Source organism: Benincasa hispida, chromosome 5, assembly GCF_027475165.1.
Source record: "Benincasa hispida cultivar pf3 chromosome 5, pf3_genome.v1.1, whole genome shotgun sequence".
Taxonomy (NCBI): Eukaryota; Viridiplantae; Streptophyta; class Magnoliopsida; order Cucurbitales; family Cucurbitaceae; genus Benincasa; species Benincasa hispida.
The window spans coordinates 68,385,301-68,400,724 of NC_143482.1; the positions used below are offsets into that span (position 1 = coordinate 68,385,301).

Below are 15,424 nucleotides of genomic sequence, written 5' to 3' on the forward strand. Positions count from 1 at the left end.
ATATTAAAACTCAAAAGACAAGATTTATAATTTTAAAAGTAGACACAGACTTCAAAATGTAAAAATCTAAATATGTGTAATTTAAACTAAATAAAGCATAGAGAGAATGTTGGATTTAAGGCAGATGCATATAGAAGTGGATTGAAATCGCATGATGAAAATGTAGATATAATAGAGGGAAAAAATGATATGAGTATCAAAATTTCTAATACTTTGTTTTATTATTTTTAAGGAGTAAAAAAGAACAGAGAGTTCGAGAGGTTGAAGAACACAAAACCCACGTTGTTTTTTAGGTGCGGAACCCTGGGACATTACCCTACCAAAGTGAGGTTCCTGATTTACTTGTCTTCTTCATTCTCTTTTCTTTTTACCTTATAATATGAGACTCTCTGTATATCTCTCTCGTTTGCAAATTTTCTCTTAGATTTCTAGGGTTTATTTTCTTTTATTTTTATTTTTTTGTGGAGCAATCTCTCTTTTCTGTCTATATCCTCCTTTTTTAAAAGACTAAAAATCCACCCATTTATAGAACATTGACAATACCATTGATTAGAGAAAGAATCAATCAAGTCCCTTTGAAAGGAAAAAGTAAAAATAAACTCAAGATTTTGTAAAAGAGTATTATGTGATTTTTTCCAAAAGAAAGAATGATTTTTACCTACTTTATTTTTATTCTCCCTCTTATAGATACAAAATATTTTTTCCCTTTAAAAAAAAAAACTTTTAAATGTTAATTATAAAAAAGAGGAGATTTTCAAAAAAAAAAAAAATTAGGGAAACTATTTACACAAAAGAGTAAAATTTTATTCTTTTTTTATAGAGATTAATAGAGACTGATAGAAGTCTATCAATGATAAAAATTGATGGAAGTCTACCACTGGACGTTGATAGAAAAGTGTCTATCAATTTTTTTCTTTTTGTTATTTCTATAAATAGTTTGACATTTTTTCTATCGATGAAATTTTTTCAAGAAAACTTTATCTAATTGTTTGTTTATTATTATAATAAATATTTTTTATCCAGCACAAATTCAAAATTAACGTAAAATGAAAAAAAAAATAGATAGGAGAAAAATAGGTGGCTAGAATTATCATAAACCATCCTATATAAGTAAAACCATGAGAAGAATAAAATTTGAATCAAGATCGATAAATAATATTGTTTACTGATTGTTTTATAATTAGAACATATCGCTTTGTAGAATTAGTAAAGTCAAAACTATTTAAAAAAAAAAAAAAAAAAAAGAAGGGTTAGGAGTGAATAGAAGACTAAAAAAAGACCAACAATATATATTGAATTGAATCCAAGGGATTTTCACAAGAATGATAAACTATTGTATGACCATCATGTTATTATTTCAAGTCATGTCATGAAGCTTCAACGATATCTAGTTAGAACAATCCACATCTTTAGGAAGTAATACCATACTAATTTCGATTGAGCTATGTTTAGATTTATCTAATTGCAAAATAAGTAAAAAATTTAATATTATGAAAAGAGAAATTACAAAATGAGGTATAAATGAGAATTAAACCAAGTAAAAATTATTGAGAGCATTTGATAACCAATTAATTTTGATTTTTTTAATTTTTTAAAACTAACTATACATTTTTTTTTTAATTTTAGAAACGAAAAAAATATTCATTTTAAAAACATGTGCACTTTTTTTAATTATATTATACAAGAAATAGTACCTTAAATAACATAATAATTTGTCAACCACATAAGTTAATTGAACTTGTTACTTAATTTGTGTATAGTCCAACTGATTAAAGTATATATTTATAATTGGAAGATTAAAAATTTTAGGACACTAAAACTTACTCCATAAAAAATTGACCCAAAAACTTAAAAATTAGGTACATTATTGTTAAAATTGGTCTTATTAAAGTTTTTGTTTGTATTGAAATCTATTTTCCTCTTCTAATCCATAGAACTAGACACAGATCTTAAAAATAACCATCTCCCTATATTTGTATATGCTGTTTCCACAAGTCATACCCCACTTTTGAGACCCAATTTTAACAATTACAGTATAAGTTAGATAATCTATTTAATTTTGTTGATTTCATTCTTTTAACAAATAAAAAAACAACCAAAAAAAACCAAAAAATGAATCTTTTGGTTCATAGATTTTGGGTCTAGTTTAGATTTAGTCCAAATATTTCAAAATGTTACACAAGTTGGTCTTAAAAGTATTTTATACACAAAATTTATTTGAATTTTTTATACATTAAGTTTTATGTTAATGTCAAATTGCTATAAAAGAAGACTATTAAACATTATGAATTGGTTGTCGGAGGTGATCATCGGAGGCCTCATCGAAGGAAGTTGTCGAAGGTAGTTGTCGTCGAAATTGGGGGTCGGAGAAACTCAATCCTTTACTAGATCAATGATAACTTGTAGAAATACAAGTTATTGTCTCTCAAAAGTTGAAACAATAAGGGTTTTTATTGATAAAATCTCATCATTCTTAGAGAAAATGCATGGAACTACTCAAACACTACCAAACTCATATAAAAGAATGTTTATAGCCGAAAGCTGCATCACTAACGCATAATATTGTAGGAATTCAACAAAGATTCTAAGTGTCGCAGGCAACGTCAACGCATGGGCATGCATCGAAGGGGTTTCAACGCAATAAAGATTCATTGATTCAGGCTGTTTGTGTTAAGTCACCACTTGCAAGCATGGGCATCTGCAACTGGCGGCGTCTGAAAAGTGTCTGAGTGTCAGGCGGCTGACCAGGGTATGAAATTTAATGTTGTCCCATCATCAAGCTGATGAAGAACAACGCCTATAAATAAAAGAAATCCCACCAGAAGAAGAAATTAGCTCATTTTGTATAATTTTGAAATTTAGAGACTTAGAGTTGTGCTGCTGTGACAAGAAGAACAAAAGAAGGAAGAGATCCTCCCCCACCATCGATCAAGAAGTGGAGAAAGCTTAGCTCGAGAGAGAATTTTCTTCCATTTCTTCTACAAGTTGATTGTACACGAATTTAAATTGAGCCAAAGAGGACAAGAGATTGTACCCTGCGACTTGACTCTTTTCTTTTCATCCCAATTCTAATTCTCTTCATCTCATTTGATTGAGTATTGATCTTGTAAAGACAATCTGTTTCTTTATGAATTCACATATTTGATCTACTACACTTCGCTACTGTTTATTTCTTGCTTTACGTTAGATGCTTCTATAACTTGATGCAAAGTCCATTTCTAAATGCCTAAGCCAACTGAATCACTTAGTAAAAACTACTTTAGCTTGAATTATTCGAGAGAATAAGCAAGCAAACATTAAGTTAGAAACGCTTGGTTCATCTAGAGATAGAAACACTAGTGTTTTATTGCATTATGTGAAACGCATACATTCTAGAGATAGGAATTTGTATGACATTCGCATTGAGAAGTGCTGAATAAAAAGTAAGCAGAAATCTAATGCATTAACAGAGATAAACAAGTCATTTCCATCCGCATCACATTCTTATACGTGTACATTTCACTTAGATCAGTGCATACCACTTGCACTGAACACCATTTTCACATGACCCCCCGTTTTCTACTTGACCTTTTTGTACCTTCTTGCACGCACACAACAAACTTAGTCTAGATAACTCATTTCGCATTCACTTAGGATATTTCTACATTAGCTACAACGCAAGTTCTGCATTAGCTTTAATCTAAATCCCTGAGTTCGATCCTGGACTTACCAGGAACCTGAATTGGATTTATACTTAGATCTGATTCAGGAAAACTTGAACGCATAAAGAGGAGTGTCACACGTTCCTTCACACATCACTAACGCATCATTCACATGTGCACTCTTTCTACAATTTCTTCATACAATACACTCCTAAGCTCGTATCACGAATTGAACGAACAATCAACATCATGGATTAAAAAATGTTATTTTTAACTCTTGTTATTGTGAAAATCATGTAGTTCAAAGATCTTGACATTTATTATTTTATATAATATTAGGATTTTATTGTATAATCATGATGTTAAACCTTATAGGAAGTGGTCATAGTGTTGGTCGTCAGTAGGTGAAGTTATTGGAAATATTAAAAAGAGAGAGTTGATTATTTTAACCACCAGGTTGTAAATAATTTTACATAGTAATAAAGTGAAGATTAAAATAACCCTTACTCTTCATTATCTGAACACGCTCTCCAAGTGTTGATTATAGCACAATAGCCCACTCTAAGTTGGAGTCCCATCGCCCCCTTAATAGTATAAAGGATTGAAGTTTTAACCTTAAGGTAATAAGATAATAGACAACCTTATGCTCAGAGTGTCGTAAGATAAATTACTAACACAATAAAGATAAATTAAAAAAATGATTTAATCACTTTATGCTCCGTTGTATAGTGTTTTTTAAAATCATAGATTATGGGTTAAATTCAAGTTTAGTCCATAAAATTTGAAATTTATGTTTATTTAGTCATAATCTTTTTTTTAAAAAATGTCTAATAAATTTCTAAATTTTCAATTTTATGTCTAATATAAGTTCCTAACAAATTTGAAAAATTTTAAAATAAATGATCTGTTATATATAAATTTAAATTATATTTAATGAAATTCTAAACTTTTGAACTTTATGTAATAGTCAATCCATTAATTTTAAAATATTAAAATTCAAAGACTAAATTTATAATTTTAAAAGTAGATACAAACTTCAAAATATAAAAACTTAAATACACAAATCAAGTGAATGATCGAGAAGATATTATATAATACATGAAATATAGATGCAAACAAAACAATGTTGCATGATGCCTCTAAGAGAGACTAGAACATTCATACAAAATGATCGACATATTAAAAGGAAGATCATATTGTTTTTTTTTTCCCTCCCCATATCTTATGAACCCATCTTTAAATGATGAGTGCATGAACTTAACTACCACACAACAAAACTTGGAAGAAATTTCCATGGATGCTCATGCACTTAGCCTTTAATGTAAATTGCTTTGGGAAATGACCACTTTACTTTCTTACCCCCAACCATTTTCTTGGATTTTGCACCCATTAAAATTTATTTCTTAGTAGCTAAATAATAAAGTTTAAAAAAAAAAAAAAAAGGAATTAAGTATAGTGTATAAATGAGGAATAGAAATTATTGGACCCCTGAAATAATCTAAACTGTAAACCTCAGAGTGTATTAATTGAAAAAGAAGCAAAGAAGCCACTGCGAGGTTGTTATTGGGGAGATTGAGAAGCCCAAGAAGACAGTGCCGCCAACACAAAGTCAAATTTTATTTATTTATTATTATAAGAACATAAGAAAAATAAATAAAGTCAGTGCAATCTTGTTGCGTTCGGATAGATTTTGACTCTTTGAATTATTATTTTTTTCTTTAAAAAACAGGTCTTAACATTTATTAATCGGTGCGTAAGATTTTCAAATAACAGACAATATTGGTTATCTAACTCCACAGACAACATTTCCTTCAAATATATATATATATATATATATAATAAGCCTCCTTCCATTATCATTTAGGTTAACTATTTTATGTTTGAAAATTAAACTTATGATAATTATTTCTATCTCTAAATTTCTTCATTTGTTATCTATTTTTCACTAATGATTTAAAATATAAGTCAAATTTTGAAAACTAAAAAAAGCAATTTTAAAACGTTGTTTTTGTTTTTACAATTTAACTAAGAATTCAACCATTATATTTCGTATGTATATATATATATATATATATATATATTTTGAATTCCATTTGCTCAATAAATTTGATATTTAATATTTTTATTTTCAAGTTTTTGTTAATACTGACTTTGGTATTTGTTGTTTCTTTTTTCTTAATTAATTTATAATAATGATAATGGGAAAGTTTTTAATTAATTTTAATATGATGAAAAATTAGTAAAAATTAATTTAATTATAATTAAAATAATTATTTTAAATTAATTAATAAATTTTTAACGTCTAAAGTATTAAAGTTGTAAACTTTAGAATTTTAAAGATTAAATTAAAATAAAAGTCAAAACTCAAAAAGGTAAAAGTATAAAATTTTTAAATGTAAGAATTAAATAGAAACTAAATTTAAAATTTAAAGACTAAAATATATTTAAAGAAATTGTTTAGTTTGAAAAGTTTTGCACCACAGTTTTAAATATATATATATTTTTTTTTAATGGAAAACACTATCGTGAGAAATCAAATGTCTGTGCCCTTTTCCTGAGGACAGCGTAAACAGATCATAAATGAATGGGGAAATTAAAATCTTTGTATCAATGAAAACTAAATACGTTTTTCTTTTTCATTTATACTTAGAATTTAACACACGCAATGTAATGTTTTTAAGATTTAGATATTTCTATATCTTTTCCTAAATTTTTAATGTGTTTATTTTGCTCATAGTTTTATTTTTAACTTTAATTCAAGTCCAAATACTTTCAAAATATTCATTTTAATAATTATATTTTTAAAATGTAACAATTTTTATCCTTTCATTTTTTATTTTTATATCATTTTAAAGGACCAAAATGATTATTCTTTCAAAGTTTAAAAACGAAAATAAACCAAAATTGAAAGTATTCGAACTCAAATGCAAAGGTAAAAATGTAACATTTGAAATACATTTGAAATTTATGGACCAAATAGAAATCAAACTCAAAACTTAGAACTTAGAGTTAATAATTTAATCAATCTTAAATGTAAATTGTGTTGGCAAGGCTATTTCTTTTTTTTTCTTCTTCTTTGCTCCCTAAAACAGACAATGGATGGTCACCTACAATCCAACCGAATAATAGTAATTGTAATATTTGCATGCTAAAAGCACTTTAAAATGGACCTAAAAAAGAGAGAGGAAAGAAAAAGGCCCCTAAAAGAAAAAAGAGAGAAACAAAAAAATGATCACCATTCAATTAATGCAACCGGTGTGGCTAACCAAATTACATTGGTCAACTTTCCAATTTCCAAATAACTTCAATTCTTTCCCTATAAATACTCTCTCAGAACTCTTCACCTTCTCCATATTTCCAAAATACCCAAAACCCACCAATTTTCAAAAACAAAAATGGCTGTTTTTCCAAGGCTTCTTTTCAAGCTCATAGAATGGGTTTTATACCAACTCTTAGCCAATTCATGTTACAAAGCAGCCAAAAAAGTAAAACAATATGGCTTTAGCTTTACTTCCCTTTTTAGTACAAACCCATCTCTCAAAACGCCCCATCCATCTTCTTTTTACCCCCACATTTCTAAATGCAGTCTTAATAACAGAGCATCCCAAACTCTTGTTTGTGACTTAAATGGTGCACTTTTAAATTCCTCAAAAAACTACTCTTTTTTCCCTTATTTCATGCTTGTTTCCTTTGAAGGTGGCTCCATTTTTCGAGCTTTAATCTTGCTTCTTTCATGGCCAATCCTCTGTTTTCTGGATTGGGAATCCAAATTCAAAGCTATGATTTTCATTTCCTTTTGTGGGCTCCCAATTAAAGATATGGCCAATGTTAGTACAACCGTTCTCCCTAAGTTTTTTCTTGAGAATCTCAATCTTCATGTTTTTGAAGCCTTTCAAGCTACTGGCTCTAAGATTGTTTTCACAAGTGTCCCTAGAGTTATGGTGGAGGGGTTTTTGAGAAATTATTTGAATGTTAATGATGTTATAGGGACTGAATTGCAAGCTTATGGGCATTACTACACTGGTTTTCTTTCTCGAGATGGTTTGCTTGTGAAACACAAAGCTTTACTTGAGTATTTTGGTGAACAGAGGCCTGATATTGGCATTGGATCTCCAAATCTTCATGATCTTCTTTTCATTTCTCTTTGCAAGGTATTATAATTTCATCTTTTCTTTGATCTTAAATTGAATGATTAGATAGATAATTGGTGTGCTCTGTTTATTTCGGTTATTTCATAAACTTATTAGATGAATATTAATTTTGTTGCACACTTGAATTATACTACCTAAGTTTGAAAGTCTATCTGGTCTTTTAATAAATGCCAAAAAGATACAATTTTTTTTTTCAAAAAAATATATAAAATACGTACATGTAACAGAAAAATGCCTTAATTTGTCAGACCATCAAATAGTTTCTTGAATTCATGTCAGTGCGCTTTCTGCCGTCTGAATTTTCACTAAATTGATGGGAGTATTTACCAAAAAAACTAACCTGCCTTCTGAAAATATATTTAATAGTATTTTAAATTCAAAATACAAGTTCTTAAATTATATTTCCCGTACAACAAAAGATGTAGTACATAGAATCATGGACAAGATTCTGCCATTTCTTAAAATTCACGACAGTGTTTTCTGCTTTCTTAAAATTCAGTACATGGATTTATTATGTACCAAAAAAAGGATTTCACCTCTTTTCTGTAAAGAAATTTAATTTCTATGTCACACAACTGAGCAAATTGTTTTAAAAATACTTCTATTGTTAAAACATTATAGAAAATTGCAAAGACAGTGCAATTAAAACCTTTAACTTAGAAATTAGGTTCTAAATAATAAAAATTTAACCTTCAAATTTATACATTTCTATAGTTGAGTAAGTTTAAGAGTTAAATTCCAACACATGTATAAATTCAGGCTCAATTTTTTTAATTAAAAATTAAAGATATAATTGTAACTATCATTATACTTTAGATGTGATTTTTGTAATTTACGCTAAAAATTATTATATTATATTTTATCCTTTATAAAAAAAACTATACTTGTAATAAACTATATTTGGCAGTGACTTCAAATGAAAATTAGGGTTCATCTAAAAAAAAAATGGTAATTAATTAAGATAATATTTTTGACAGGAAGGATATGTTGTAAACAAGGATGAGAAGAAAAGCCAAGTAGTAGGAAGAGAAAGATATCCAAAGCCTTTGATATTTCATGATGGAAGACTAGCATTTTTACCAACTCCATTTGCAAGTCTTTGCACATTCCTATGGATCCCTTTTGGGGTTGTGCTAGCAATTTACAGAATTTTGATAGGCATTTTTCTTCCTTATAAATTGGGTCTTTGTTTAGGCCATTGGAGTGGCTTAACCATAACTCTAAAAGGCTACACAAATACAATAACATCATCAACATCCCAAAAAAAAGGGGTTTTATTTGTTTGTAGCCACAGAACACTTTTAGACCCTGTATTTTTAAGTGCTTTAATTGGGAAGCCATTAGTTGCAGTTACATATAGTTTAAGCAAATTCTCAGAAGTCATAGCTCCAATCAGAACTGTAAGATTGAGTAGAGACAGGGAAAAAGATGGTGAAAAAATGCAAAAATTACTTGAAGAAGGAGATTTGGTTGTATGTCCTGAAGGAACGACATGTCGGGAGCCGTATTTGTTGAGATTTAGTCCACTTTTTGCGGAATTGACAGATGAAATTGTGCCTGTTGCAGTTAATTCATGGGTGAGTATGTTTTATGGGACGACAGCAAGTGGATTTAAATGGTTGGATCCAATTTTCTTTTTGATGAATCCGAGGGCAAATTACCATATGGTTGTTCTTCCTAAGCTACCAAAGGAAAAAACATGTGGGGGAGGAAAATCAAGTTACGAGGTTGCTAATTATATACAAAGACAATTGGGTGATGTTTTGGGATTTGAATGTACTAAGCTTACTAGAAAAGATAAGTATTTGATGTTGGCTGGGAATGAAGGAATTGTCCAAGATCAAAACTCATCAAAAATAAGATAGATTTTTCTTTTTCTTTCTTTTGGTACTAACAAATCGAAATAGGGGTTGTGTAGTTTGATCTCTCTCCTGTATTGGGGTTTGTTTTTGTGCTGTTTAAGTTCATGAATTTATATAAATTTTGTTATTCATGTGATATTGTTGGGATTTAGTTTTGGTGCATTTGTAATTCAATTTTTAAATTTTTATCTACTTTATGTTTTTTAATGAATTTACATAATTTTTAAAGATGATATGACTTTTTTTATTTTCTCGAAGTTTAAGTAATCATTTAAGTCTTTATATTCATATTTGTTGTACTAAAAAGATGATAAGATCAAAAGTTTATTAACTTAAGAAATCAAATGATACTTAGGAAAAGTATAAAACTAAAATTTGATATAAAAAAGTCAAATGAAGGATGTCCTAGCATGGGAGGTTAGGTCATTTAATTTTGAATAAATGTAAAATGGAGTGAATACCCACTCAATTATAATAATTAAGCTTTAATGAAGCATTTAGGGTGCTCAACGTGTTGTCCAAAAAAATGAGAACTTTTCAATAAAAAAAAAAAAAAAAGAAAAAAAAAAAAGAAGAAGAAGAAGAAGAAAATAATGTTGAGCAAGTGGTAAAAGAAAATAACCTGTGAATCTTTTTCAAACGGTTTAAACAAAATTCTGAAAGTAAGATAAAGATTTTCCTCAAAAAAGAAACCTTGGTAAGGAGATGTAAATAATTTTGGAAGAGTTATTTGATTTTGGTATGAAAAAAAGTAATAATAAGAAAAGAGGGATTCAAAACATGCTTATAAATATTATATTTAAATTTAATGGAGAGAAAAAGAGGGATTCAAATGTGTTGTCCAAAAATGTATTCTTCCTCCCATCCTCGCCCCCAACATTGGCCTCTTTTTTAATTTATTATAATAATTATTGTTATGTTATTGTTATTATTATATAAATATTAAATTTAAATTACAAGTTTTATGATGAGCGACATATTGGAGATGTTTGAATGGATAAATTAATTTAGGTTTTATATATGAATAATTTGATAAATAATTTATTTTGTGATACTAGAAAATTCTAATTTTTTTACAAAATCTAAATTGTAAAGGAATTGAATTCCTCGCAGAAGCGCATGAATGTCGTGTCAATGTATAATCAATTTCGAAAAACATATAAATGAAAGAAAACGAACAGAATAAACACTAATGTATAAGCTGTTGGGGTTGATGTCTTAAATCTCGTTTGTCCTGTAGTTTGTAATTGTAATATATAAAAAATTCTATTTATTTAATAAATTATGAGATATTTTATTCGACATTTAATAACATTGACCTACAAAACCAATGTACTAACATCCAAGGTTATCTTCTGTAGCTTAAACATGTATGTAAAAATATACAGATGGATGATGTTTAAGTGATAACCTAAATGGTCTGTAGTAGATGGATAAGACTAGATATTTTATCCTGATGACACTATGAATACAGTTCAATTTGTAGATGCTACAATTGTTGTAAAGTGCTACAAATGATTTGATCATGTCATTCATATAGAGAAATGTGAGTGGAGATATTCTATCAAAGGAGTTTGTATAAGACCGGACCACGAAATGACTAGTCTTATTATATAATACCATGTTGATAATAGAGACTTACATTTCCCCAGGATGACTATAGGTGACATGATCTGAATCCTGAGTGAGTTGTGAAGCCTATGAAGGTGGTCTTTTGATTTGTATGATGAAAGTTGCTAGATCGTCGACTCAATAAGCCTACCATTTTGGGGATTTGTCTGATTAGGGAGTTGGGAATACAGCTACACAAGACGAAATTCACTCATTCCCTATGTCGGGGTAAGTAGATAAATTGCTCCCTTAAGAGTTATTCCGGGGCTTGAATAATGTGGCGTCACACCCTCTCTTGATCCAAGAGGGGCTTGGTCATAGTTGGACTATGACTTATTGTTCATTAGAAGGGATTAGTGGTACTTAAAAAGTTAGATGTAACTATAGAGGTAAAATGGTAATTTTGGCTCAATTGTACTTACAAGCAATTTGTGAATAGTCATCGCACTGTTGACTGGTTATATCCAATGGACACAGAAATATATCTATAGTGTTAAGAGTACAACTGTCGCTCTTTAATGGAGTGACCGACAGTTAATGGATGTTGAATAATTTAATTAAAGAATTTTAATTAATTATTCATGTACCATTGAAACTTCAATCTACATGTCTATAAGGTCCATTTTATAGCTCAATAGAGATTATTGAGAACCAATTTTGGATTAATTTGAATTGTTCAAATTAATTGATGGAATTAATTATATGTGATATAATTAATTTAACTTAATTATATATGTTATAATTAATATAATATATTTGATATAATTTAATATAAATTTTATTTAGAGAGGAATTAAATTTGAATATGATTCAAATATTAATTATATGGATGAGATTCATGTAACTGAATTTATTATAAATGTGATTTATATTAAATACCATGCATCAATGAGATAATTAAAAATATAGGTTATATTGTATTTGATATCATATAAAACTATAAGTTGTGTTATATATGATATAACATATATATATATATATATATAATTAAAATTAATTTTATTTCAATTTTAATTTTCAAAATTAAAGGGAGGGAAGTTTAATCCTCTTTGAAAAAACGTGATGTGTGGAGCAGTTTTGTGGTGATCATCTTCTACATAGAAGAGTTGTTATAGAGGCACTCTATGTATGTTCTCTCTCAAGTTCTCCCTTAAAAAGAAAAACTTCCTCTCTTAAATCTCGATCTCTCTTCCCAAAATATTCAAAGCCCACACCTCCTATATTTCTCATCCTCTCTAGAGAATACAAAGGACTCTCTTGTGGTGGTGTCTAACCAAATATTGTTTTGGTAATTATTGTGGTTTCTTGTTCATGATCAATTTGAAGAAGATAAATCACGCTAAGAAATTGTTCTTCAAGGGTAAGTTTCTTCCTAACTGTAATTCTATTTCTCCTTTTTCTTAGCATGCTATAAAACTATGTTAATGTATAATTTGGTTCTGTAAATTTCAAATCTATGTAAAATATATATATATATATATATATATATATATATAAATTGGGAACAATCCTTATTTCCCTACAGAACTTCACCGTTCCTTCATAAGCATACTACTGAGAAGATAAGAGAGAAGAGAGAAACTTACCCTCAAAGACTCTACGTCTTGCAACTCTTCTCCACGATACGAAACAACACGAGCCTCGAACTCAACCTACTCCAATTTCTTCCGTTGATCACCACCAGTCACGAACAAAAGAACACCACCAATAGGACTTCTTTGCTATTCTCCGACAAAGGAATACAGATTGTGGGATCTCCTTTGGTTTGGATGGGGAAGAATTCTTGAGAGTTTTTTAGAGGGATTTCTTGTACTTGAGATAATTCTTGATCTCTCACCTTCTTTTGTAACCATTACAGAATAAGTATGAGGGAGTATAATGTGAGAGGGATAACTCCCCCTCACTCCTAAAATTGCTTTCTTGTAATTGCAGGGGAGTTATTTTTCAAAATAAAAATATTAGTTAATTAAATTTAAGTAAAATAAAATTCTAATTTCAATTTTAATTAAAATAAAATATGATTAATTAAACTCATTAATTAATCATAAATTTAAATAATATAATAATTAATTAGTCTCATTTATTAATTAAAAAATCAATTAAATAATACATATTTAATTGAACATACGTTTAAATCAATTTAAATGCATACTCTCTCATAACCTATAGTTTTATTATGAATCTCATTCATATTAAACCAATATTTATATGAATCACACTCATATAATCAATATTTGAATCTTATTAAAATATATTACTCTCATATAGTATTAATTATAAATCACATTTATAATTAACTATATAATGGATCATTATACATTATATGAATTTGAATCTCATTCAAATATTTATCTAAACTATAATGTATCAATATACATTATACTTTATATTAATCACATTAATATAAAAATTTCCTTAAATTATTTGAACACTTCAAATTATTCCAAAACCATTAATTCCTTGTGTTTATCCTTAGTGAGGTAATAAGGGACCCAATGAACATACAGATTAGAAGGTCCAGTGATATGGAATTTATTAATCAAACTCTTTAATTAATTAATCAACATTCATTAACTGTAGGTCACTCTACTAAATACCTATAGCTGCACTATTTGCGTTGTAGATATATTTATATGTTTATAGATATAGCCAATCAACAGTAAGTCGACCCTTCACAAATCGCTCGTAACTATAGCTGGGTCGAATTATCGTTTTACCCATGGTTACATCTAACTCTTTAAGTATCACTAATTCTTTTAATGAATAATTAGTTATAGTCCAACTATAAACTAGACCCTTCTGTGGCTAGTGAGAGGATAAGACGCCTCATTATTCAAGACCCGAAATCAGTCCTCAAGGGAACAATTTTTCTACTTAATCTAAAACCAAGAATGAGTGAATTCTATCTTATGTAGTATGTTTCCAGTTCCCTACTCGAAAAAATTCCCAAATGGTAGACATATGAAGTCGATGAATCTGGCCACTCTCACCCATACAGATCAAATGACTGCCCCATAAACACACATTTAGGATTAAGGTCGAGTCACCTATGGTCATTCTATTGAAATGTTAATCTCTTCAAGTAACAATGTTATAATGAGAGACTACTATTTCGGGTTCGATCTTATACAAATTATTTGTATAGGATACCACCACTGCAAATTTCCACATGAGCAATTAAGAACAAGTTCTTTGTAACATTTTACAACTATTGTAATAATTACAAAGTGGTCGTATCGGTAATGTCACAAGGATAAAATACCTAACTGAAGGAACTCTTGTACAAGAATACCTCTAAGCGGAAATAGATCTTTCCAAAGACATTGTGACAAAATTACCATATTTACATTCACACAAACATATATGCATCAAACTACTAAATTACCAAAATGCTTTCAGATAAAACAACACGAGAACAAGAGAAATTACCAGTTGAAGACTCTCTTCAGCAAAAATCTCGCTCTCTCCATGAACGGACGTTCTCGCTCTCACTGGAATGACAAGCTATCATTCACCAACAACCTGATCGTCTACCACGAACGACCTCCACACAAACAGATGAAGAATGGGGACGATACCACCACTTGGAACCCTTAGGATTCTCGGAGTGAGAATCCAAAGAGTGGGCTCTGTTCGGATTTGGTGAAGGGAGGAGGAAAAGAGATCGTATACAACGATCAAGCAAGTGGAAGAAAGGCAAATCTATTGTATAGACAAAATGCTTGATCGTTTAGGTGATGTACATGCTCGTGTAGGAAAATGTAAGTGATCGTCTATACGGTCGTTTAGTAAAGCTCGACCGCTAGGCGATCGTTTAGGAAATGCAGGCGATCGTTTAGTAAGAAGCGCGTGTGTGTCAAAGATTGTTTAGTAAACTCAAGCTATCGTATAGTCTCTGATTTACCAAGTGATTGAATGGAAACACTTCGATGAGCAATTAACCGTGTTCTTTGCAAAATTAAAAAAAAAATTCATTTTATTCTTCAGTTACGAAAACCGAATGAACTTCCCACTAACGTATGGTTACAGAGAAAACGGCGGCCAATTATCCCATAACTGTCCAATTAAAAAATAATAAATATAATCATATTATATTCATTAACCTATAGTTTAATATTATATATCAACATAGTATTCTCTCCTCCATTAGATATAAATC

General features: G+C 29.1%; 1 protein-coding gene across 1 annotated transcript; it reads left to right on the forward strand.

The window, feature by feature from the left end:
* Nucleotides 1-6,976: 6,976 nt before the first annotated feature.
* GPAT1 (glycerol-3-phosphate acyltransferase 1) lies at nucleotides 6,977-9,790 on the forward strand. The gene is made up of 2 exons (XM_039031451.2): nucleotides 6,977-7,792; nucleotides 8,770-9,790. The coding sequence occupies exons 1-2, from the start codon at nucleotides 7,037-7,039 to the stop codon at nucleotides 9,655-9,657; spliced, it is 1,644 nt and encodes a 547-aa protein (XP_038887379.2). The 5' UTR covers nucleotides 6,977-7,036; the 3' UTR covers nucleotides 9,658-9,790.
* Nucleotides 9,791-15,424: the final 5,634 nt, after the last annotated feature.

What these genes read in the sequence shown, in the direction of transcription:
- GPAT1 (XM_039031451.2), top strand. Translation starts at nt 7,037, where the DNA reads ATGGCTGTTTTTCCAAGGCTTCTTTTCAAGCTCATAGAATGGGTTTTA. An exon ending in TTTTCATTTCTCTTTGCAAG is followed by an intron (nt 7,793 to 8,769) that starts GTATTATAATTT and finishes TATTTTTGACAG; the next exon opens with GAAGGATATGTTGTAAACAA.